General features: G+C 43.5%; 1 protein-coding gene across 1 annotated transcript in view; it reads right to left on the reverse strand.

The window, feature by feature from the left end:
- Positions 1 to 7,799: 7,799 nt before the first annotated feature.
- SCIN (scinderin) overlaps positions 7,800 to 24,325 on the reverse strand; it is a 52,361-nt gene continuing 35,835 nt past the window's right edge. Inside the window, exons 6-14 of the mRNA XM_015419606.1 lie at positions 23,929 to 24,144; positions 22,367 to 22,488; positions 21,840 to 21,930; positions 18,874 to 19,044; positions 17,921 to 18,098; positions 17,530 to 17,651; positions 14,886 to 14,963; positions 11,454 to 11,514; positions 7,800 to 8,130 (exon numbers count right to left, since the gene is read on the reverse strand). Coding sequence (XP_015275092.1) covers positions 7,997 to 8,130; positions 11,454 to 11,514; positions 14,886 to 14,963; positions 17,530 to 17,651; positions 17,921 to 18,098; positions 18,874 to 19,044; positions 21,840 to 21,930; positions 22,367 to 22,488; positions 23,929 to 24,144 — 1,173 coding nt within the window. The 3' untranslated portion in view covers positions 7,800 to 7,996. The remainder of the gene's footprint in view (positions 8,131 to 11,453; positions 11,515 to 14,885; positions 14,964 to 17,529; positions 17,652 to 17,920; positions 18,099 to 18,873; positions 19,045 to 21,839; positions 21,931 to 22,366; positions 22,489 to 23,928; positions 24,145 to 24,325) is intronic.

A 24,325-nucleotide genomic window follows, 5' to 3' on the forward strand; every position in this document is an offset into this window, starting at 1 on the left:
CTGGGAATACCATTGCTTTGACCATGCGGACTTTTGTTGGCAGGGTGATGTCTCTACTTTTTATCATGCTGTTTAGGTTCGCCATCGCTTTCCTCCCAAGGAGCAGGCGTCTTTTAATTTCATGGCTGCAGTCACAGTCTGCGGTGATCTGGGATCCCAGGAACGTGAAGTCTGTCACTACTTCCACAGCTTCCCCTTCTATTTGCCAAGGAGTGATGGGGCCGGATGCCATGATCTTAGTTTTTTTGATGTTGAGCTTCAAGCCCACTTTTGCGCTCTCCTCTTTTACTCTGAGCAAGAGGCTCTTTAGATCCTCTTCACTTTCAGCCATTAGAGTGGTATCATCTGCATATCTGAGGTTGTTGATCTTTTCCCCAGCAATCTTAATTCCCGCTTGTGATTCATCCAGGCCAGCATTTCGCATGATGTACTCTGCATATATATTAAATAAGCAAGGCGACAATATACATCCTTGTCGTACTCCTTTTCCTATGCTGAACCAATCAGTTGTTCCATATCCGGTTCTAACTGTCGCTTCTTGGCCCTTATACAGGTTTCTCAAGAGACATGTGAGGTGGTCTGGTACTCCCATCTCTTTAAGGACCTGCCATAGTTTGTTGTGATAGGAGTATACCGCATACCATGCAGTTGTGGACAGGTTTACATAGGGACCACACAGCATACCATTCAGACAACAATAAAAGAACATGAAAGACACTACAAACTGGGCCAACCTGAAAAATCCACAGTGGCTGAACATAGCCTAATTCAAACAGGACACAGACACTGAAATGCTGGACAATACATCCAATTACAATGTCAGATTACACAGGGAAGCCATTGAAATTCATATACATAAACACAATTTCAATAGGAAGGAAGAGAGTTTAAAAATAAATAGGGTATGGTTTCCAGTCATGAAAAACACAAAATGCTCTACATCTCACAACAGTACTACAGATAAGATTAGAATTTCAACAGCTGGACTTCCGGTTTATGGCGACACAATAGGGGACGTTTCTCCCGGACCTCCTGGGGAAGCGATCCATGCTCCAGCGGTTAGGAGGGGGGGCGACTGGTCGCTGCCACCCCCGGAGCCTTTGTGAAAGGCTCCTAGCCATGGGGCTTTGAAGGGTAGCCTCTTCGCCAGCGCTTTGCTGGAGAATTGAGGCGCTCTTCCACCACGATGGTCCTGTTGCTGCTATGTTCGCAATGGCACCAGAGCCGCTGACTGGGACAAGCGTTGGAGATCGAGCACAAAAAAATGTACCTTGAGCGAGATCTTCAGACCATCAATGAACAGTGAGTTGAGTTAAATCGAAATGCCGGGAATTTAAAAGAAAGCCCCCCTGGGAACAACGAGCGAGCGGGGGAGGGGCCCTTCCCATATGCACAAAGAGAATAGCGATTTGCCAAGGGGGAGCTGAAGAAAAAGCATTGAAATCTATTTTCAGAGATCAACTAGAGCGCCTGTAAGCGTTTGGGCAAATTTCAGAGACTTTAGCAGGTTTTTTAAAAAGTAAACAATCCATAAAAATGGCATGGAAAAAAACGGATTAAGACAGACAAGCAAAAGTGAAACCACCGGGGAGCATGAGCCCGCGGCCGGAAGATACCACTGAGTTTTCTAAAATGTTAGCGGACTCTTTGCACCCTCTATTGGACCAGATGACGAACATCAATCAACAACCGACAGCTTTAAACCAGAACTTTGCAACTCAGCAGCTCCAATTGACTGAGACTACAAAAAAGACAGAGCAAACTGCTGAGAAAGTGAACAAAATGGATGCCAACTCTAAAAAGGTTAAGAAAAAGGTTCAAATGCTGGAAAAGAAGCAAGCTTCGGATGAGTATCAACTTTTGCAGCTACAAATGGAAAAAGCTAACCTAGTCCTCTGGTTCCAAGGGGTCCCTGAAGCAAAAGAAGAGAATCTAAAGCAACTGCTGAGTGATGCGCTCGCCCCAACCACAGATTTAAAAGCGGAATACCTTGCAAGCAAAATGGATGTGGTTTATAGAACCTATTCCATTTATATCAAGAAATATTATCTGCCTGGGGAGATAGTGGTTAGATTCTTGAAGAGACACGTTCCTGATACTGCAACTGGGAGAGTCCGGTGAGGACGGCAAGGAAGAAGAAGACAGCAAACCTAGTGATGAAATGGACTCCGCTACTTCCGATGAGGACTCTGTCTCCAAAAAAGGGGCAGTAGCCCCTAAGCGAGAATATTAATTAAGGATTAGAAAAGATAAAACAAAATGAAGGCTGAAGAACTCTGACTTGTGCCTTAAGGCCTTAAATATATTAATGATGCTCTTGTGATTTTCTTTAAATAGTGAAAACAATGGTTTTAAGGATAAATAATATAGCATGATTGACTATGTTCAATGTAATCATAGCATTTTAGATTAACACTGATACAAGCTATTGTAAAGATCTCCTAATCTTGGGTTTTTAGTTTGGCTTTCTTTCCTTTCTCCCATAGATGTAGTTTTCCCTTCCCTTTTTTTTGTTGTAATTTATAGAAAATGCAATAAAAAATCCCCTCCGGGGGCTTAAAAAAAAGAATTTCAACAGCCAATTGATATGCAAAAGAACCTCCTCAAGAAAGCTCCTCCATTAGCATGTCATAGCCTGGGAAACTCCTACAAGATAATGACTCAGCCCTACCCCACCTTCCTGAGTAGATACAACTTACCTGCCTACCATTTTTTTGTCTCACCTTGACACAGAGAGTACTCCATCTCTCTGTGTTATACCTCTGAGGATGCCAGTCACAGCTGCTGGTGAAACTTCAGGTCCTAAAATGCGAAGACCACAGCCATACAGCCCGGAAAATCTACAACAACTAATGAACTCCAGCTGTGAAAGCCTTTGACAACATAAATAAATAAAACCTACAGGGAAGACTTTTGGTGATGGGAACCCCAGAGAAAGGTCATGTTGAACAAACAAGCAAGGAGTAGAACAAACAGCATATTGCTGACACTGCTTGACTTAGATCCATCACATGTTCTCCATTGGAGGACACACACACCAAGGGAAGCCTCTTATCCTTCAGCTGGAGGTGCTAAGATAATGCACCCACACAGGTAAGCGATGAGGTGTCCATGCATCAAAGTATGACTGCTACAACTGTTGCTCCCTGGCCCTCACAAATGACTACTCAGCAATCTTGCCTCTCTCAACAGTTGCCAGCTGTAAGTACAGTGCAAAAGGAAAGGAGAGCTAGCAGATATGCTGGCATGCAGGTGCAACCCCCTCCCCTGAAAGTAGGGGGCACAGTAAGCACAGTTACCAGGCCTGGGTAACTACTAGCAACTCTACTCTTTCTTGTGTCACTGCTGCCTTTGATGACTATTACCTTACAAGGTCATATCTCCATGGAATTTTAGCCAGATGTTTAATGTATAGTCAAATTAGTCCCTTTTCTGTTTAGACCCCAAAATATCACTGGAGGCCAACATTTTCTGAAAATTAAACAGAAGATATATGCCCTACTTATGACACTGTTTATTCTATAATTCTGACATGCTATACCTAAATTTTCGAAGCGATAAAGTTTACCTCACATGTTTCAAAGGAAGCTAAGCCTTTTCTCTTCTGGTACCTCCCCCCCAGCTTTCATTATCAACCACAAGAAATTAATGTGATGGTCTGATAGTTGCTGTAGTCTTTGGCATCTCCTTTTTTGAAGCTGGAATGTAGATTAAGCATTTTCCAGTCTCTGGGCCATTGTTTTGTTTTCCAAGGTATACCCTTCTAAATATGTTGGCTTAGAAGAGTGCTAACGGTTTAGGATTGCACTGTTAGGCAACTTTAGTATTGGAGGAAACAATGTGTATACATACAAAAATCTGTCCAGATAAAATCAAATCTAGCTTTATATCGATACTTAATGAACAATCACTGTCATGGTACCAATTTTTACAAATTGTGACATGTTGGAAAATTAAAGAACTGAACGTTTCAGGCAAGAGACTTACAGTGCAGTCCTAAACAAAGTTACAACCTTCTGAGCCTATTGCTTGAATGGATTTATACACACTGTTAACTATATCAGCATTAAAAAAGATCAGTAGTAAAAGATTAAAATCTTGCTGGATTTCTGTTGTAAATCTAAACAAATTAAGGGCTATCCAATTAGCTAGAGGGCAGGATGTTGGAATTTCCATACATTTGACATGTGGCATTTTTCTCTGTATGCTAACATAGGAGAAACTGTTTTTAAGTAGATGCCAAGATGGTATATTACATGAAACATGTTATGTGAAACAAGAGGTACACTGTAGTGATGGAAGTGGCATATTTGGTAGATCAGTCCAGTAGCAACACATTTCTGGTATAAGGATGAAGAGATGACTGGAACAATACTTGAGTTACGGCTTTCATTAGATACTCCTCTATATATCAGTTATAATGAGCTAATTTTATTCATGATTACTTCTTTCAGAGTAAACTACATTAAATATTGGAGAGTCTGTCTCTACAAAATTAGAATAAAATCTAGGAGTATGTCATTAAGTCAAACTGAATACATAGGACAAAAACAGCAACAACTGAAAAAGTTTGCTCAGAACTTGTATTTATTATTTATTGGCAGAATAAGGCATATGTCTATATGTGTCCCACAAGTTTTGTTTTAAAAACTATTAAATGATTGTGGAAACTTTACAGTATTGCTCATTTATTGTCACTTTATTCAAACATTTCTTTGATTAAAAAATACCACCAAATCAATACAACATAGATATAAAAACAGACGTTCAACTTAGCACAAAGGCACATAGATCCAACAAAGGAGATCTGTATGAGGAAGCAAGCTTCCATATATGGTTTCCATGCTGGATCATGAACAACCCATGTAGATAAAGTCTGGATGTGCATCTGGATACATATCCAGGTTCATATCAAAATAACAATGAGCATTCATTTTGAACCACATATGCCTTTCAGGATGTGGAACACACACGGCCATACATTTTCACAAGCCATTTAAAGGGAACTTTTGATAGAAATGGCAAGTTAATTTAGCAACATGTTCCTATGTTTTCTGGAACAACTGAGCAACTTTCTTGTTACGTGTTCAGGAAAGAGAAAAAAAAAGTGGTGAAGGCAGAGTAGAGATGTGAAGGCCAGAAGAAACCTCCAGAAAAATTCAAGATTTCTTCTTTTTAAAAAATCCAGTGGAAAATGTGGGAAATTTTGGTTACTGAAAAAGAAAATCCCTCTATTTTCCTTTTGTAATGTGGAATGTTTTAAAGACAAGGGTTTACTCTCTCAAAATGTATAGCATGAAAAAAAATTCTTCAAAACAAGCTATAGCATTTGGTAATGATAATTCCTGCATATACTGTAGATATGTGCCATATTTTCAAGAATATGTTTCTTGTTTAAAGTCATTGCTTGGTGACAAGTAATATGAGATAATGTTCTTGACAAGACAATACATTATTAAAGAGTCCAGGGTTTTCAATGTTATAAAGATTAACCTGACATCCAAATATTTAGGTAGGACTAACTATAATTACTGTGTGTTTCTGTTCAAATAATGTTTTCTTTTGTTTCCTGCAAGGTTTGTTCTCTAATTTCAGTTTTTGGCTGGTTTGTTTTCTGACTCTCTGATGGGAACACTTGATATATATATATGCTATGGTAGCATAGGGTGCAGCAGTTTGCAGTTTTCCCTCCCAGGCCCTGGGTATATTTGCAATTTTGCTTGTACAGAACTTGCAGTGCAATCCTAAGCAGACTTACACAGAAGGGTGTAACTCTGTTTAGGATTGCACTACTTTAAAGCTGCATACCTATGCTAATTAGTACAAACGTTATAAACTAAGTTATATATGGTGCATCCCCCAGCAATAGGACAAACAGCCCCTCTCCAATTTTTGCTGTCAAAAGCCCCTTCCCCAGCCTGTCCAAGGGCTGGCTTGCCCGGGGAAGGCACAGGGAGGCCTTCCAGGGCCATCCTACAAACCTTATGGTACTAAGAGGAAAAATCAATCCAAAGTAGTAGTATGGCATTTTTGGCACAGGAAGGAAAGATACATATGTGCAAAGACCACAAATTTTGGCACAGAAGGAAAGGTGGGAAGTTTTCAGCAACACAAGCAGAGCACTTCATTCTGAAGAGTGGTGAAAAGGTTAAAATAATGGAGAAACATACAATGGATGGTTTATCAAGGCCTGTTTCAGTTATTTAGGTATTCTGGGACAGCCCTGCATCCCCTTCCAGGTCTACACCCATCACTCACAGTTCTACCTCAAATTTCATACAACCTTCCCTTTTCCTAAGCCTCATGCGAGAGGCATAAATAGCCTTCCACTTTCTCCTCCCCTGGTCATTCTGCTGGGGCTGTGAATACTTGGTTCTACATAGAGATCCGACATTAGGAAAATGATCTCTCTGTCCACTGGATGGAGCCAGTATTTTAGGCAACACACCATAACACAATTTGCCAAATCTTTTAAAAATAAAAATCAATGTGTTTCACTTGTTTCTTGCTGGGCCACGGTTTCGTTTCCAATATACTATGATTACAGCAGAGGCTGGTATTCCTGATCTGGATAGCCCAGGCTAGCCCGATCTCATCAGATCTCAGAAGCTGAGCAGGGTTGGCCCTAACTAGTATTTGGATGGGAGACCTCCAAGGAATACCAGGGTCATGATGTGGAGGCAGACAATGACGAAGAAGAAGAGATTGGATTTATAGCTCGCCCTTCACTTGGAGTCTCAGAGCGGCTTACAAACTCCTTTCCCTTCCCCTCCCCACAACAGACAACCTGTGAGGTAGGTGGGGCTAAGAGAGCTCTCTCAAGAACTGCTCTTGAGAGAACAGCTCTGAAAGAACTTATGACTGACCCAAGGTCACACCAGCAGCTGCAAGTGGAGGAGCAGGGAATCAAATCCAGTTCTCTCAGATTAGAGTCCGCACACTTAACCATTACACCAATGGCAAACCATCTCTGAACGCCTCCTGCCTTGAAAACCCCATGCGGTCACCATAAGCCAGCTGTGATTTGACAGCACTTTCCACCATCACAGTAAAGTTAAACTCTGATATTTCTATATTTCTCTCAACAGAAGGGACCTGGAGGATAACCAAAAATGATTCATGGTTCTCAGTAGCTGTGAAGCTGAAATGTGGTACACATGTAATAGATTGTTGAAAAATCTGGGGAAAGGGTGTTTTTACATCAGTCTTTCCAATAAAGGCCACTACATGAGCTACAGGTGGACATTCCACTGTTTCTTCTCAAACATGGATTTGGAGAAGGAATTTCCAGGTGCAGTAAGAAGCACAGGACGTCTTCCTTCATGCACTTGAAGAATCAATAAGTTTTCGGAAGGTGGATTCCCAGTAGCACATAGGAACAGGTATCTATGCTTACAGAACGCAAACTTTATTTAGTAATAGTTGTTTGTGTGTGTAAGAGGGAAAGGGGAGGAAAGGTGGCATGGTATAGCCTGACCTTGTCAGAAGCTAAGCACGGTTGGTACTTGGAAGGGAGACTACCAAGGAAGGGTTTGCAGAGGAGGCAATGGCAAACCACCTCTGCTTCTCAGTTGCCTTGAAAGCATCCTGCTGGGGTTGTCATAAGTCGGCTGAGACTTGAAAGCACTTTACACATACATAAGAGGGAAACGGAAGGGAAGGCAGCATGGTATAGCCTGATCTTGCCAGATCATGGAAGCTAAGTAGGGTCCATATTTGGAAAGGACACCACCAAGGAAGAGTCTGAAGAGGAAGGCAATGGCAACACTCCTCTGCTTCCCCTTGACTTGAAAGCCCCTTGCTGGGCTTGCTATAAGTCGGCTGTGACTCGACGGCACTTTACACACACACGAGGGAAAGATTTTACACATACACAGTGGAATATGGACCATAATAACAACTGCATAAACATTGATATATAAGCACATGCTGAAAACCACTGGAGAACTGTTGAGCTTTGATAACCTCTTCTGTGGCTGCTCCCGTCTTTGCCTGTTCAGTTTTTCCATTTGCTGTAATCCCAGGCCAAGAACCAGCCTGTGAACGTTGGTGGCTCATATCCTTGTTTCACTATTACAATTGGAGTGCCTTTATCTCGTCCAGAAGGATCAGTATCAATGTAACGTTTAGCTAAAACAAATTAATATGCAAGATATTAATTTGCAAGATATTAATTTGCATCATAGAAAAGTATTAAAAACCTTCATGTTAAAACTCAGTCAGAAATCCCTCACCCCACATCTTCTTTCTCTTCTTTGTAACTCCAACTCCCTTCTACACAGTCGTGCCCTTTCATCCGAAAAGCCCTGCCTGTGGCATGTTGCATGGTCATACTGAAGAATGACAATTTTGGGAACTGGATTTTATTGAGAAATTTATTAATGTTTTACCAAATGTGCACTGATGAACTTTTTTGATTTAAAATATTATCCTTCAGCTGTATAATTTCAGCAACAGTTATACCACTGATGTATAAAGACAGTTACCTCATAACAGTTGAGGATAATTTCTCTAGGATATTTTCTAAAGGGGGACAGGCTTATATGGTTTCACTGTTGATACAGCACAGGGGCTTCCACATGGCAAGTTTCCCTGTCCCAATCTTTCATTAGCAGCAATCCTCCCCTCCCACCAAAACAATGGGGCTTTTCAGGGTTTTTAAAAAAAAATCTGCAGTTTAATATCATCATAACATTATAACAATCTGTGTGTGATGACTGCTGAATTCCTAGATCTTTCAAATATCTCCTTTTGTTGAAGAAATATGCTTTTCCCCTTATATCTCTGCAAGAAAAAGGGCTAGAGACGTTTTTTTAAAAAATGAAAGCTAGAAATGCAGAAAACCTGATGTGTTGATTGCTGTAACAAAATGGCTGTCATGTGGATGCAAATGGAAAAATCCAAAGTTGTCTACCCACATGGCAGCTGTCCAGACTTCCCCAAAACATAGGAGCAAAGCAGGTTTGAGAAGATTGGGAAAACCAGGGAAACCCCAGGAAGTGCACAATATACCATGATGCTATAGGGAAGTAGGACAATATGCTTCCCAACCGCACTGAACCCAGGGCACATAACCATAAGGGAAAAGTTAAGGAATCACAAAAAAGTTCTGGCATAACACATACATATGAGGAAACCCCATGTGGACAGAGAAATTACTATTAGGTCACAAAGGTAATGTAAAAATAGACTTCAGGATCACCTTAATCTCCTGTGAAAAATTTAGTTAGTCTGAGGCAGCATTTTATAAGACTGTTTTTATTCTCTGAAATACTTTGGCATCTATCCCAACCCCAGTTTGAATAATTTGAGCATTTCTCAGACTGCAGTCCCAGGACCCCACGGGTCTATGAGCCTGTCATGACCCCAGGGGTCTCTACCTTCCACCGCTACCACTCTGGACTTCAGGCCCCTGTTGAGAAGGCCCAGAGTACCCTCCCAGGCCCATCCAACATGCTCCTTTTTCAGCCGAGAACACACAGGTGTGATTGACCCAGGCAGAGAAAATAATTACACAAAAAGGGTTTATTAAAAAAACACTGGGGCAGGGACAAACAAGACAAGGCAAGGTGCTTTAAAACGGTATAACAGGGTTGAAAAGGCAAAATAAACATTAACGCAGCTACCGGTTCTACTTCCCGGCCCACAGCCTGCCTAGCACTCACGCTGAGCCCAGTGGAGCTCTCCCTCTCCCAGACCAGCCTGTCCCCAAAGTGAAAACAGGCCGCGGAGAGAGACCAGAAAGAACACCCTGTCCTCAGTTAACGGCTAAGACTGACTCTCCTCACACAGTTTCCAGATCACCTCAGAGCCCTTGTCAGAAAGCACAGATTGGGATCCAGTAGCTCTGATCAAGGAACCCTAATTGGCTGAGTTCCAAGGCAGTACAGTCTTAATACTGTCATCATAGTTGCATTTGTTATAAAACTGATTCCCCCCACACACTATTTTCCAATGCAAAAACATTTTACCACAGCACAGCAAAACACCTCTCTGCATTCAAGACAATAATAGCCAATTGTGGGTTTCAAGGGTTTCAACTGAATACCAGAGGTTCAGGTTGTATGTGACACTGGTGTTTTTCTATTTCTGTGAGCAGCTCTGAATGTTTTCCCTCCTGCCTACCCTGGTTAGAAGCTACTAATCAGTTAGGATGTTGCTGGCTGTCCTTGGCATAAAAGACACTTCCAATCAGAGACTGAGACCCCGGTCACATGAGAGGTTTTGGGCCGGGAGAGGGACAGATCGGGGGCGGAGCAAACGGGCGCGATCCCACCGCAACATCTGGGAAGCATTGCGCACCCGTCCCCGATCCGGCCCTTCCGCCCAAAACACCGCAGCAAAAATAAACCACCTACCGAGGTGGTTCTTCCGGCAAGTCCGCATCAAGGCCAGCCGTGGGATCGCCGGCGCGTCCTTCCGCCGGCACATCCCCGGCTCCTGGCCGAACTGTGCATGCTCAGACATGCGCAGTTCGGCAGCCTCCCCCTCCCGACCGTGGCTTCCTCCCTGGCATCTGATCGTGCCAGGGAGCAATGGCGCCGCATGGGATCCCGCTGCGGCGTCTCTATTTTGGTGCGGCTCTGATTAGCCGCACTTTGCCCGGGGTTTTTTCTGCCGTGTGGCAGGGACCTGAGTAGAACTTGGGCCCGTGACTTCCGACCTGTGGCCCTGTAGAAATGGCTGCCCTTTGAGACCTGCCCTGCAGGCCATGTACAGGTAAAACAAACATTTTACTTAAACCTTCTTTTAATGCGAAGCTGATATAGTTCTTCTTGTATTGTTCTGAATACATTAGACCAGTGAACCCCATTCAAAAGCTTGGGAATTACATGTGGCACTCTGACATGCCCACCTGTGACCACCATTCCCCAATGTTGCACCCATCCTGTGTTTCAGGAAGGTGAGTAAGACCATTGCCTGGTGAGGCTTGTAGTTGGCAGTTGACTCCTACGTTGAAACAGCCGCTGTGTGTATGTGGGGTTGGTGGGGGTAGCACAGAGGGAGCACAGTAGTTATGTGGCTATTTGGGTTGATGGTAATTGCAGATCGCCCGGACTAGCCCAGTCTCATCAGATCTCAGAAGCTAAGCAGGGTCGGCCATGGATGAGAGACCTGCAAGAAGTCCAGGGTTGCTACGCAGAGATAGGAAATGGTACCCCACCTCTGACGATCTCTTCATAAGTTGGCTACAACCTGACAGTGCTTTCCAACACCATCTATTGCAGACGAGGCTCTCCACAAGCCATGGACTAAGTACCACTGCACTAGAGAATGAAGGACTCCAATGTGGCACGTGCAGCATGCTGTGCACTTTGAGAAGGAACTCTTCAGCACATGATGATGGGTACCAATGAAGGGGGCGGACTTGGAGTCTGTGAATTTTCTGGAAGCAAAATGGGGAGGATGGAGTCCTCCACTTGCCAAAGTTTGAGAATTATTTGATTCCTTACCTGATTTAACTGACTCAGTACGTTCTGTTTCATTTGCATCTTTACCAATCCAGACAAATACCTAAAGTATGACAAAAATATACAGACACGGGTGATGGTGCAAATCTGAAGCAACTCCACAAAAAAAATCAGTGGCCTACAGTCAAACTCCATCACTATTTAAAATTCAGTCCTTGAGGCTACTACTTTCTTTTTTGGGTTCTCTGGCTCACAGTCTCCAAAATTTCCCTTTTAATGTTTACCTTTTCCCCTTTAGGCTGTGTGGTGCTTTTCTTCTGACCCATTTTCTCACTGGCCACCAAGTCATTGATTATTTCCCACTTTCCTTAAAGCCATAAGTTCCTCTTAGGCCCTTGATTCACAGGAGCAAAGGATTCTGCTATGTTAACTATGGGGAGGATCTCTGGATTGTGATTGCCAAAATAAGGAACTTTCTCTTTCACATATTTGTTCTTAGCCAAAAAGCCAAGAAGCAATGAAGTTTCTCTCCTAAGGGATGAGGAGTAAGTGGCTAATCCTGTAATGAGCAAAGGTATGCCTAGAATGAGGAAGGCAGGATTGTCAATTTCTTGTCCTGTGTAGGGTTGCCAGCCTCCAGGTGAGACCTGGAGATCTCCTGGAATTACAGCTCATGTCCAGACTACAGTGATCAGTTCCCCTGGAGAACATGGGAGGGTGGACTCTATGGCAATTCTACCCCACTGAGGTTCCTGTTTGCCCTCGGATCCATGCCCAAATCTCCAGGAGTTTCCCAACCTAGGTCTGGCAATCCTTTCCCCACCCCACCCCCCACTAGTGGCCTGGAGGGACCTGGCAACCCTAAGTCCCAAAACAATTACCACTACTGAACAGTCACCTGTGGAACAGTCAGTCTACAAACCAAAAACTAGCATTACCGGTTGTGAAGCTCCCGAGGCCAGGGTTTCCTCCCCACCAGGAATTACATTTTCTTCCAATCTCCCTGACAATAGCCAGACTCCAAGGGAGGAGAGTCTCTTTTAATGGTATAAACTGCCTTCAAACAAAGGTTTATGGACTAAATGGTCATACCTGCTGGACAAACAACACCCATCCTCTCTGTTGCCTGCTTCTGGCCCAATTTTAGGAATTCTTTAGTCCCACGTTCCAGGAAGTCCTGTAGCTGCAGCCTCATTCTGCTCCTCTCTTTCTGCAGGACTGTACCCAGTGGTAACTATGGCCCTTTTCAAACTGCCTTGGTATAACGTTTTAGTAAGTGGTTGCTAATGAAATTTTTTCTGTCATTTCAGAGAGACCCATTTTAGTAACCGGCTGCTAGCAGAATTTATTTACCTGTTCATACAAACCCACTTTCATTGGGTTAGCAAAGCGTGGTTGAGCCGCTTTTGAGGGAAACTGCTTTATTCCATTTTCTACCCCTTTGCTGCACTTCTGAATTGCTGTGGTGTGCTGTTTAAAATGTTCATAACACTTCCTACAATGCTGTATGAAACCCATTTCCTGTATCGCTTTACTTTACATCCAGTTTAGAACAGTAATGCCTCTACTGTCCCTGCTGCAACAGCCTGAGGGTCTCCCTTCCTCCTAGGGCTGCCAGATCCCCTGGGGGGGGTTGCCCACTCAAGGGGCTCCCAACCCACCGGCCTCTATCCAGCCAGCAGGGGGATCCCCACCCCCAAAGTAATCACTCTGAGGTGATGTCATCACACTGGGCACATTGCCAGGGGGATGCACTAGCATTCGGCCTGAAAACTCTATGGTATCATAGAGTTTTCAAGCTGAATCCTAGAGCATCCACTGGCAACGTGCCTAGTGTGATGACATCACTTCCAGGTGATGCCATCACAGCTTGCATGCAAGAATGTCCCAGACCAGGAGCTTCTCCCCCCTTCCCGCCGCAATAACTAAGAGACCTGGCAACCCTACTTCCTCCAAAGCAGCAGTCCCCGGAGACTGGTCTTTTTTAGCTGTGGAGACTCCAAACCTTGCTGGCTGCCCTATTCCCTACTTTTCTGCCAGTGCCAGCTACTGGCCCTGCTTCCTTCCCCAGTACTGCTTGCCTCTTCCTTTTAACCACTTCCCCCTGGCCACACATCTTTCCTGGCCATCTTACTCTAGAATAGGCCCTTGCTGTGGAGTAGGCCTCAAATCCCAAATGCTACATGCCTGCACCAAAGTTATCCCTGGGTGCCTCATCTAACTTTCCCTCCCTCCCCACTCCCTGCCACATAGGGTTCCCAACCTCCAGGTAGTGGCTGAAGATCTTCTGGGATTACAGCTGATCTCCACACTAAAGAGATCACTTTCCCTGGAGAAAATGGCAGCTTTGGAGGCTGGACCTGATGGCATTATATCTAGGGTTCCCAAAAAACCCCGGGGGGCGGAATTCCCCCCGGTTTCGAGCCCCGATTCCCGCTCCCGCGGAATCGGGGCCCGGGGGAAACCCCACCCCCGCGTGTGCGTCACCCGGAAGTGACGTCACACGCTGGGGGCGGGGCCACGCCATTTGAGGGGGAAACGAAGAGTTTTCCCCTCAAATGGCGTGGCCCCGCCCCCAGCGTGTAACATCACTTCCGGGTGACGCACACGCGGCGCGCGCGCACACGAAGAGGACGCCGTCCGGGAGCCCCCCGCTCCCGGACAATTTGGATTTGGCAACCCTAATTATATCCCATTGATGTCCCTCTCCAAATCCCACCCTCCTGAGTATCCAGCCCCCAGATCTCCAGGTATTTCCCAACCGGAAGCTGGCAACCCTACTGTCACTTCCCTTAGGGCTTTTCCTTTGCTCCCCTCCCTCCCTCCCTCACCCCCAACTTGTGGTGCCATATGGGGTGACACAGGGAGACCGTTTCCAGCCTTGCCTTTTGTATGCTGTGGAGCTTGTCTCAAGATGCAGCACATTTTGTAGACGCCTGCATTTTTAAAAAAACAAACTTTTTTTATTCGGGCCAGCCATATTGCCAAGTCACACAGAGTGGCTTGAAGGAGGCATTTCCTTCACTCATGGAGTCCCCCCACCTCAGCAGCACGCCTCCACAAATAAAAGGAAGACATTTTAAATTGCCTTCCCTTCACTCGCAGAGTCGTGCCGCCTCGGCAGTACACCTCTGCAAGTGAAGGGAGAAGGCATTTAACTTCCCTTCACTCATGGAGGCATGCCACTGCAGCAGTGCGACTCCATGAGTGGAGGAAGGCATTTTTAAATGTTAAATAAATTCAGGTTTCCCAATTATTTACCCAAATTCCAATATCATACCGATATTGGGATTCGGAAACATCAGGAAATACTGATTTTTTTTTAATCCAATGGACTCAAATCCAAAAGAAGCCGATTTTTTCTGCACACCCCTACCTGATCCTTCCCCCTCAGCATTCTATACGTCATTCTGCTGAATGTGTAAATCAGGCCTTGCAGGTATCACAAAACTGTATTCACAAAATATGTCTTACCTGATCCCAAGTATCCAACAGCATGACATCATCTTCAGCTAAATCATCCTGAGTGAATTCTCCAGGAACCTCCTCAATCTATAACGCACAAGGAAAACCACTGCTGTATTGTATATTCCCCTAAACAAAATACCATAGTGTAATCTAAAATGCTCCCTGATTTATGAATGAACTTATTTAAGAATAGTATTTTTCTTACATGTGTGTGTGTGTTTAGCTATTTTATTTTTCTTAATGTCAGTATTTAAGCCATGTGTCTGTTTCTCTATAAATAAAAAAGTGTACCGTATATACATGAAATATGGGATATGATATATATTTCATATTTCTGTATGTAATTTCTGTCTCTTCTGTCTCTCAGTTGGAATCCTGGCCAGTCTTGCTGGATACTGTAATTTCTGTGATTTTTACATATTTCTAAATGCCAAGCAATGTAATATACTTTCTGCTTGGCCAGTCAGAATCCAAGATACTACAAGGGTACATTCAGACATCACATTTAACCATGATAAAGAGTTGGGGGGGGATGCATGAATCTGGCAATAGCTAGGCTCATACACATGCCTGGTTCCTACCTCTCATCCCTTCTCACACCAAAAGTCCTGGGTAAGCACCCATATAGCCAAGTTAAACTCTGCCCAGCTAACTAAGAGACCAACGCAGGGTTTAATCCCAGCTTGGAATCACAATTAAAGAGGGTGGGGGTGAACTAATTCTGGTTAACCCACTTATCCACAAGAAACTAAGCCTAGATTTGTGGACATTTTCCTCAGCCTTGGTTACATCTGATGTATTAATACAGCCATGGTGGCATTATACCTGCCCATCCACAGCACTGGATTATCTCCCATGTGACTCCACTGAATATGAAGCCAGCCCTTATTTTTTAAGCACTGTAGAAATTGTACAGTCTCTGCAGAAGCAGTTCAGAAAGGATTTAATCAAAGAATGAAATGCAGCAAATCCGTTAAACTAACTAGACACCCAGTAACATATTACAAAAGCTCCAATTAGCAGATTTTGTTCATAGGCAACAGTACAGAACACTGAGTTTCTGTAAATCAGGGCAGATGTGTGTGGGAATATGTATCAGCACCTGCTAGTTCACTAATGAATAAGCTGCTATCCTTTGATAAGCTATAAAGCTACTAATAATGCAATCTCAAGAACACTTTCCTGGGAGTAAACTCCATTGGACACACCTGAATAGGATTTTGAGTAGACCTGCTGAAGACTGATTTTTAATTGGAAGAATGAAGCAGTCACTTAATGTTTATTTATTCACTTCACTTAAGTCAGCTATGACTTGCCAGCACTTTCTACCCCCATACGGCCTTCCTTCTCAGTGGGGACCCAAAGCCATTGATGTGATTCTCTTATCCTCCATTTCTTTCTCACAACAATCCTGTGAAGTAGGGTAGGCTGAGAGTGCGTGATTAGCACAAAGTCACCAATGATAGAGCGGGGTGCAGAGTTTAAAGTCAACTAGATTTCACTCAGTTTTAAAAATGAGCAGCTTTGTTCTGCAGTGTGTTTGGCCAGAGTCTCTTTTGTGAGTGATTGTCGGGGTCAGTCAACTCAGGTGACTGAGTAACTCTCCTCTTGCTGGGGTGTGGAGGTGGGGGTGGCAGTGATCCTTTTATTCTTAGCTCTTTGTTGCAGATACTTTGGGAAGCGTGTCAAATTTTTAAAAAAGAACAGAACTCTGGTTCGATTCCATTCTATTTGAGAGAGAAAAGGGATGCATGGGGATATGCCTGGCTTGTGCATCCACAGCAGAGCGCAGAGAAGCATATATGAATGCACAACTATGGGTACAACAGGGTGCATGCTTCTTTGGGAGCAGCAAGTCCGCTTGAAGTCTCTGCTGGCTCATAGCTAGGAATTGGGGGGGGGCTCTGTTAATTAAATTAGCACACACCCCCGGCACACACACACCCCAAAAAAATTTTCCTAGCTACGGGCCTGATAGTCAGCATTCTTAACAGGCTCCCATGTTTCCAACTCTATTAAATTAGTGTAGGGCTTTGAATGAATAACATGCCATCAAGTCACAACTGGCTCGTGGGGACCCCCATCGACAGGATGTTCAAGGCAAGAGGTGGGCAGAGATGGTTTCTAGCCATGAAATAAACAAGACAAAAAGTAACTAAGGCAGCAATTCTAAGCCAAGCTACTCTGGAGTAAGTACCATTTTATCCAATAGGGCTTATACCTAGGAAGGTGTTATCAAGATCACAGCCTACATCATGCTTGCATTCAGAACCCTGGCATACTTTGGATCTTAGCCTACCAAAATGGTCAACACCTCTTTGACCAAGCATATGCTCAAAATGCACAATACATATAGTAACATTTTGCAAAGTGGCTGGAGAGAAAAACACTGACCAAACAGAAAGTTGCATAAATGGGATGAGTAGGACAGAGAAATAGGACTGCTGGTGGACGGTGGCATGACTCTTTAATGCCATCAGTCACACAAGGCATGAATTCCAAGTTGCAATGAACCCCCTCCCTCGTGACTTTATGCTCCCCAGCAAGGGATAATTTTTGAATGACCTTGTTCAAGGTTCAGATCATAGCAGACTGTATCAACACACGCAGAATCACTAAAATCAAGCAAAAACAGAGCAGAGAGACATACAATAAATCTGCCAGTCTTATTCGAACACCCATAGAGACGAGGAGGGTGGTCTTCCGACTCAGTCAGCAACTGGGCAGATGTCTGATATTCTTTCTTTCCACCAAGGGCTTTCCAAAATTCCCCTGGAATACACAACATAAAACACAACATATACTTGATGAAACCCCGGTATTGAGGGAGCAGACTTCCTCCTCCCATTGGTCCTCATTTCCCTTTGATGTTGTCATTGCCCACCCTACCAGGACTCTCTCTAATACATGCCCCTTACTGAAGGCAGAAAGAGAGAGAGAGAGAGCAATCAAACCACTGCCAGTCTTGAACCATTCTCTCCAAGTAGGAGAGAGCCCCTTTCTTGATTGCTAAAGAGAGTTCTGATTTCATGGGTACCAACCTGGTTCCTGACCTTCTTCAATTCTAGAGGTTTGGCATCTCAGGACATTGGCTACATATAGGGCTCCTTTTTCTTCTTCTTTGCTTGCTCCTTTACCAACCCAAGTATATCCAGAGTTTTGGGGCAGTTTTAAAACAAAGACATCATTGGAATTCAAAGAACTCGCATTGGCATCAACCTGTGGTGAGAATGGGATGGGATTCAGTCTTTTGATTGGGCACCTCACATATTTTTGAACATGGTGGCAAAAACTAGTGCCGCCCTAAACCACTGAGTAAACTTCACTGGTGTTGCATGCTATTGGAAATTTTAAAAAAGATTCCATTACATAAAGAGATACAGAACACTAATCAGAATGTTACAAGTAAATAGAACATAGGTTTGTTTTTCCCACAAAATTTTCTTAGGTAAGGCCTCCAATTTAGCCATATAAGACATAAATAATATTACAGAAGGAATGTGAGCTGTACCATAATGGGTCTCAGTGGAGGAAAGGAATCAGACATTGAACCAATATCTATGTATGAAACCCATATACAAAAGTAAAGTGATTTTTATGCCTGCTAGTATTTTCTTCTTCTAACAAGAAAGAGAGCCTGAATCTCCCAGCAGCAACAGACTGCACTGCTAGCTACACAAAGGTTTTGTTTATTTCCTCATTCTGAACTGTTCTCATAAAATGTACACATTTTTGTCTTTTGTATGTCCATAAATTGGCATTATATCTATATGGTAATATAAATTATGTACATTATATGCATAAATACAATTTTTTAAACATACAACAGACATACATAATACAAACAATTCCACAAAACAAACAGCAAAAAGCAAAGAATTAAATCCACCAACATAAACAGAAGCAGATATAAAATTAAACAAAACCAATAAACGTTTGTTTATCCTCAGTGCTGTTCCTTGGAGGATAGATTAGTGGATGTGAAATTTGTTACCTCTACAATCCTGGTGATGTAAGCTAGATTTCTGCGGATCTGGAACAAGCGTGTTGGAGGAGCAGGCACCTGACCACCTTTCTTGGATGTCCCATCCTTATAAACAATGAGTGGCTTGTCTTTGAATAGACTCAGCAAGTGCAAAGGTTCCTTGCCTTGGGAGACTCGGATCTGCTAAAACACAACACCGCAGACACAACTCTGTAAAGTCTCCTGAAAGGCTACCTGCTCCCCTGGCCTCAGACTGACAACAGAAAAAGATGGTTCATAGGGTAAAAGAATGCAAGAGTGTTGCATTGAATAATTTAAGGCGTGTGATTACTGTTGGCCATGCAGTCACGGCATTTGAAAGCAGTTAATGTTTGCCTTGCACACCACTACGAATGTAACATGCTCATTCCCAGTTTAATCCTGCTATCATAACACTCCAGCATGGGTTTGGTGTGAGGAATGCACTGAAATGCACCTGAAAGCAAGCTCTCCTGTCATATCTATTTCCACTCAGTTTGTGTATCTGCCTCAGTGTGGGCAAACACAAGGCTGTCTGAGAATGGAAATGTACAAACTATACTAATTTTCAACAAGAGCTAACATTTAAGGACTAAAGTTAGATGGACTCTTTAAAAGGAAATCACAAAAAGCAGAGCTGATCTGTGGAACTTACTGCCATAAGAATGTGGGGCAGCCAGAAATTTCTGGCTTTAAAAAGATTAGACCAACTCATGGAGGATGAAGATAAAAATGCCCATTCACACTCACATTGACAATATCTTGGCACTTCAAATACCCAAGTGCTGTCAGTTAATAACAAGGAACTAATTGCCTGTGGCAATGCGCCCTTCTAAAGCATCCAAGCTACCAAAAAGCAGAAACTTGATCATGGAGCAGAAATGCCATGAGAAACATTTGGGTTGGATCCAGGCAGCCTTTTCGATCCATGTCACCCAATTTTCTTCCTTCCTACAGCCTTCATTCCACATGGTGAGAGGCCCATGCAGGTCCCATGATCTTAATTATAGCCTTTGGGGTAGGCAAAGAGGATCCTCTCCTTCCCTTTTCAGAAGCTGAAAAGCTTGTTAAACCCAACCCTATGCCTTCCCTAGTGCTTGGTTTCCAGCACATACAGAATCACTGGAGTCAAAAGCAAAAATAATACTAACTAAAGTCTGAATTTAAAATGAAGAACTTTCCTTTCCCTCCTACATTAACAGTAGCGTACTTCTGGATTTGCAAAAACAAGAAGAAGAAGAAGAAGAAGAAGAAGAAGAAGAAGAAGAAGAAGAAGAAGAAGAAGAAGAAGAAGAAGAAGAAGAAGAAGAAGAAGAAGAAGAAGAAGACAGAAATGGAGGGCAGAAGAAATGGGAGGGAAAGAAAGAAAAGAATGTGAACTCAAGTAGCTTTTAAAAAAGACTGTCCAGTGGGGGGGGTGGGTGGGTGGAGAGACACACATGAAGGAAGTATAACAGCAAATACGGAAAAGAAAGCTACCGTTGCTGGGTCTACATGTGCAGCAGAATGAATTGGTAATGTGGACTGTGCCGCTTCAGTAATGGGGAGGAGAAAAGACAGCTTCTGAGTGTTCCCTTATCAACCTTCACCCCTTGCAAGCAGAAAAATAGCACATCAGGCACAAAGGTGCTAGCCTACTTCGGCCTGCTTTGCTGTTTTTCTGTTTGCAGGGAACATTTAAGCCAAGAGAGCATTCCAAAATGCATCTATAGAGCATTGTTACAATACAGTGCTGTCATCATTTTGAAGAGGAAGAGAAACATCAATGTCTTTGGAGATTCAGAGTCTCATCCTTTTGCAGGCAAGACTGATGCAGGGCCCTTTCCTCTTCATCTGACATCCCTTCAGGTGACTTAACTGAGGCTCACCTTGTCTGACCGATGGATATAGAGGTGCCATCAGATAAGGAGAGGGCCAAAGGAACCCAGCTTCACACACCATTATTTGGGTGTACAAGAGATTGACAATTCTGGGCAGGTGCTGCCAGCTTTCAAAGTAAATATGCAAGTATTTGCAAAGACGACAACAGTTAAAATCACATCTCAGAGATTCCTTTTTATTGTTACGTAGTGCAGTGCCATCTTGTGACAGAAAAGATGGCTGCACCTTCAGTGTGTTAGGATGATCTCTGTGTTTAGCAGATTGTTGTGTCCCAAGGATTCTCAAATCCTTTCAGTGTATCCCTTTCTATCAAGACAGCAGTTATGCAAGCCTTCTTTAAGTATGGCAGGGTTGTTCTTAGTCAAGGAATAAGCAGCTCTAAGTGAAAAGCTAAATCACAACTATATAAACCAAAACATCCAGTTAAGGGGAATGCACTTGAAAAATAAACTGGGCAGGGAGAAGGGGGAAGCATCTATTGAATATTGCTGGAAATATAAATGTCAGACACTTGGGACATTTACCTGACTCAAATTACCACTAGCTTCCTCCCCTACACTTTCTTAAACCTGTAATCGTTTGCCAACAACTTCATTCTGTTGCTGCTCAGCATTTGCTAGGACTCTGTTGGAACCAACCAGCCCAGAGACAGCTGAGGCCAGAATGATACCCCTTGGCCGGGATTCAGTCCTAACAAAGACCCAGCCTTCCCTGCACCTTCTTCCCCAAAACTGTTCCCCTTGTACTAAAGACCTATTATCTCACTTCCAAGGCCTTCTAAACTCTTCTGGGGTAGGGGGGAAGAATCACTGAACTTCTGAGGATGCGTTCTCTTCCCTTTTCCAAACTTGCTACTTCCTTCTCCATTAGACTAGGCATTCTTTGGAATGGGAACATGAGCACAGAAGTATGCACATTCATGGATAGGTAATACTGGTAGAAGAAATTGCTGAGAAATTCAATCTCATTTTATACTCCCACAAAATATACAGAGAATCTAGCAAGACTGGTTGAACTCTCAAGCGGCTTCATGTTTGCACTGTCAACATTTTCAAGTTTATTAGGAAGGCACAAACCTGTACAGCCCGTCCCATAAGCGATCGATCAAGCTGAACAGTCAAGAATGCTGAAGCTGTCAGCTCATCTTTAGTTGCATTTGCCCCTTGCCTATGGAGGGAGAGGACAGAAATCTGCATTAGGATTTCATAAAGCTTCACCCTAACTCTGTAGGAAACAGTGCAGAAGAGAACTAATTGGGAGAAAGTATAGTTGCTTGTTTTCCACCTTTTATCTGCAACTTTTTATCTCTAATGAATAATTGATCCCATCCTGAAAGCTCAGGGGTGCTATCAACATGTTAGACGTACATAGCTGGGGCCAACATTAGTATGAGAGATATGGAACAGAGAAAAGCCAAGGAGATCCCGGATAGGTGAGCAAAGAGCTCTGCAATCTTCTCTTCCGCTCCTGTCACTGCCAAGATCGCCTCAAAAACTCTCCTCCCCTCAGGTCTGCACCGCAGGATGTGGGCTTTCAGAGTAGTGAATGGAATCACACTGGGGGTACAGCAAGTGAAGGTCAGCACAGCTTCAACTGAACATACCACGTGTAGATGATCTGTCCTTTGGGATAGGTGTACAGTATGATATAGCAGTCACCACCATAAAACTGTCCATAGGTCTCAGGCTCTATGGGGATTCTGCCACTGCTTTCGACACGCCAAATCTAGGACAGAAGAAAATATAAGAATTCGTATTTTCAAAATGGATCTTTTGATAAGTTGACAAATGTCAAAAGGGCAGCTAGCTATAATAGCCTGCCACAGCAAAAACAACAAAGAGTCTTAATGCACCTGGAAGATTAATGGCTGGGCCCTGCCAGCTTCCTCAGGGGCACAAGAGGGAGAAAGGGCTCTGCTGGACAAATGAAAAGGCTGGGGATTGTGGGACCTGCATGGACAAAAAAGCTGCACACAATGGGGGTGGGGGAGAAGGAAGGAAGGAGGATTGGCAGGAGTATCCCTCCTGCTGTGGCTACTATTATAACAATTGCGATGGATCTTCCCAAACAAAACAAAACAAAACAAAAAACCCTGATGGCAGGTGGAGGCAATGGTTGCTGTGGAGGCCCTGCTTCAGTTGCCCCTACCATGTGAAATTAAATTGGTGGCGGCCACAAAAAAAGGGCCTCCTCAGTTGTGGCACCAAACTTCGGTACTCCATCTCCAGAGAGATTTGTAATATTTTATAATTCTAACTATATTTATTGTTTAAAGGTTTTCATGTTTTCAAGTTTGCTGCCTCGTGGACCCTGATCAAGTAGAAGGGTGGCATAAAAATGTTTTAAATAAATAAAATAAATATCTAGGGTTTCCAGACAGTGCCTGGCATCATGTGGGGGGATTGGGAGGGGGGCACAAAGTCACCAGAGGAAAAATGTAAAAATGCAGCCTTATGTACTTATCAGACCTTTATACAGGAAATTACAAAGTATAGTACTAGGAATCACCAGAAAAATCTATGGTTTCTATGCTCAAAGTGACAGTGGGCAACAGGACCTGGGGGTGGGGGATCCTCCACCCCTGCGATGGACTTGGAAGCCCTAGCTCTATCCTATGTGATGTGGGAAGAGTAAGAGGCCTTTCATCAGGAAAAGCTATCGTGCCTCCTCATGTAACACTGATTAAAGTATATATTCAGGCAAATAAAAGGCATGTCTAACAGTATTTTATGGATCCAAGGGACCCCCAGTTTTCAGAGAACACTGTCTTGAACACAGTGCCAGATTTCAGATGTTTTTGGATGTCCGCACTCTATATACAGTGTGCATTCATGATCTGGGCTGCTTTTAGAAATCCATCCTGTTGCATGTATTTATTCATTGCGTTTTTATCCTTCCCTTCTTCCAAACAGTGCATGATGATGTATATCGGTCTCCCCTCTTCCATATCACCCTCACAACCCTGTAAAGTATATTGGGCTAGAGTGTGTGACTGGCCCAAGGTCACCAGAGACCCTGCATGGCAGAATGGGGATTTGAACCTGGGTTTCCCAGACCCTACACTTTGACTGCTACACCAAGCTGAGAACAAGACTACCAATACAAAGCAAATTTACTTCAATAAAGAAAAGCTGGGTAGAATGAAAGCAAGAAAAACACACATACCTCCACTTTTCCTGAGCCATCATCCACCATGTTGTGCTGGGCTGCCATCTGTGGAGACTCATGTAACTTGGTAGCATCAAACTCAATCTGCTCAATTCTTGCTACTCTCTCTGTGACGTACACTTTCCCAAAGCCATTACTTTGATCTTTATCCTTCCAGTCTCGAAAGAATTGCTTGAAGAGTGGCGTTTCACCTCCTTCTGGAAGAACTTGAATCTGGAATCAAAGACAACATAAGCAGAAGGTTGGAAAGCCTAACGTTTTCTGAGTTCTTACAGTAAAAAGGGGTATGGTGATCTATAAGAAAGAGAAGCAGTGACTGGCTGGTCCAGTCTCTGAATATCCCAGCATATAAAAGAAAAACAAAGTGGGCCTACTGCAGATGTTTCCACCTAAC

Source organism: Gekko japonicus, unplaced genomic scaffold (genome assembly GCF_001447785.1).
Source record: "Gekko japonicus isolate JY-2015 unplaced genomic scaffold, Gekko_japonicus_V1.1 scaffold1060, whole genome shotgun sequence".
Taxonomy (NCBI): Eukaryota; Metazoa; Chordata; class Lepidosauria; order Squamata; family Gekkonidae; genus Gekko; species Gekko japonicus.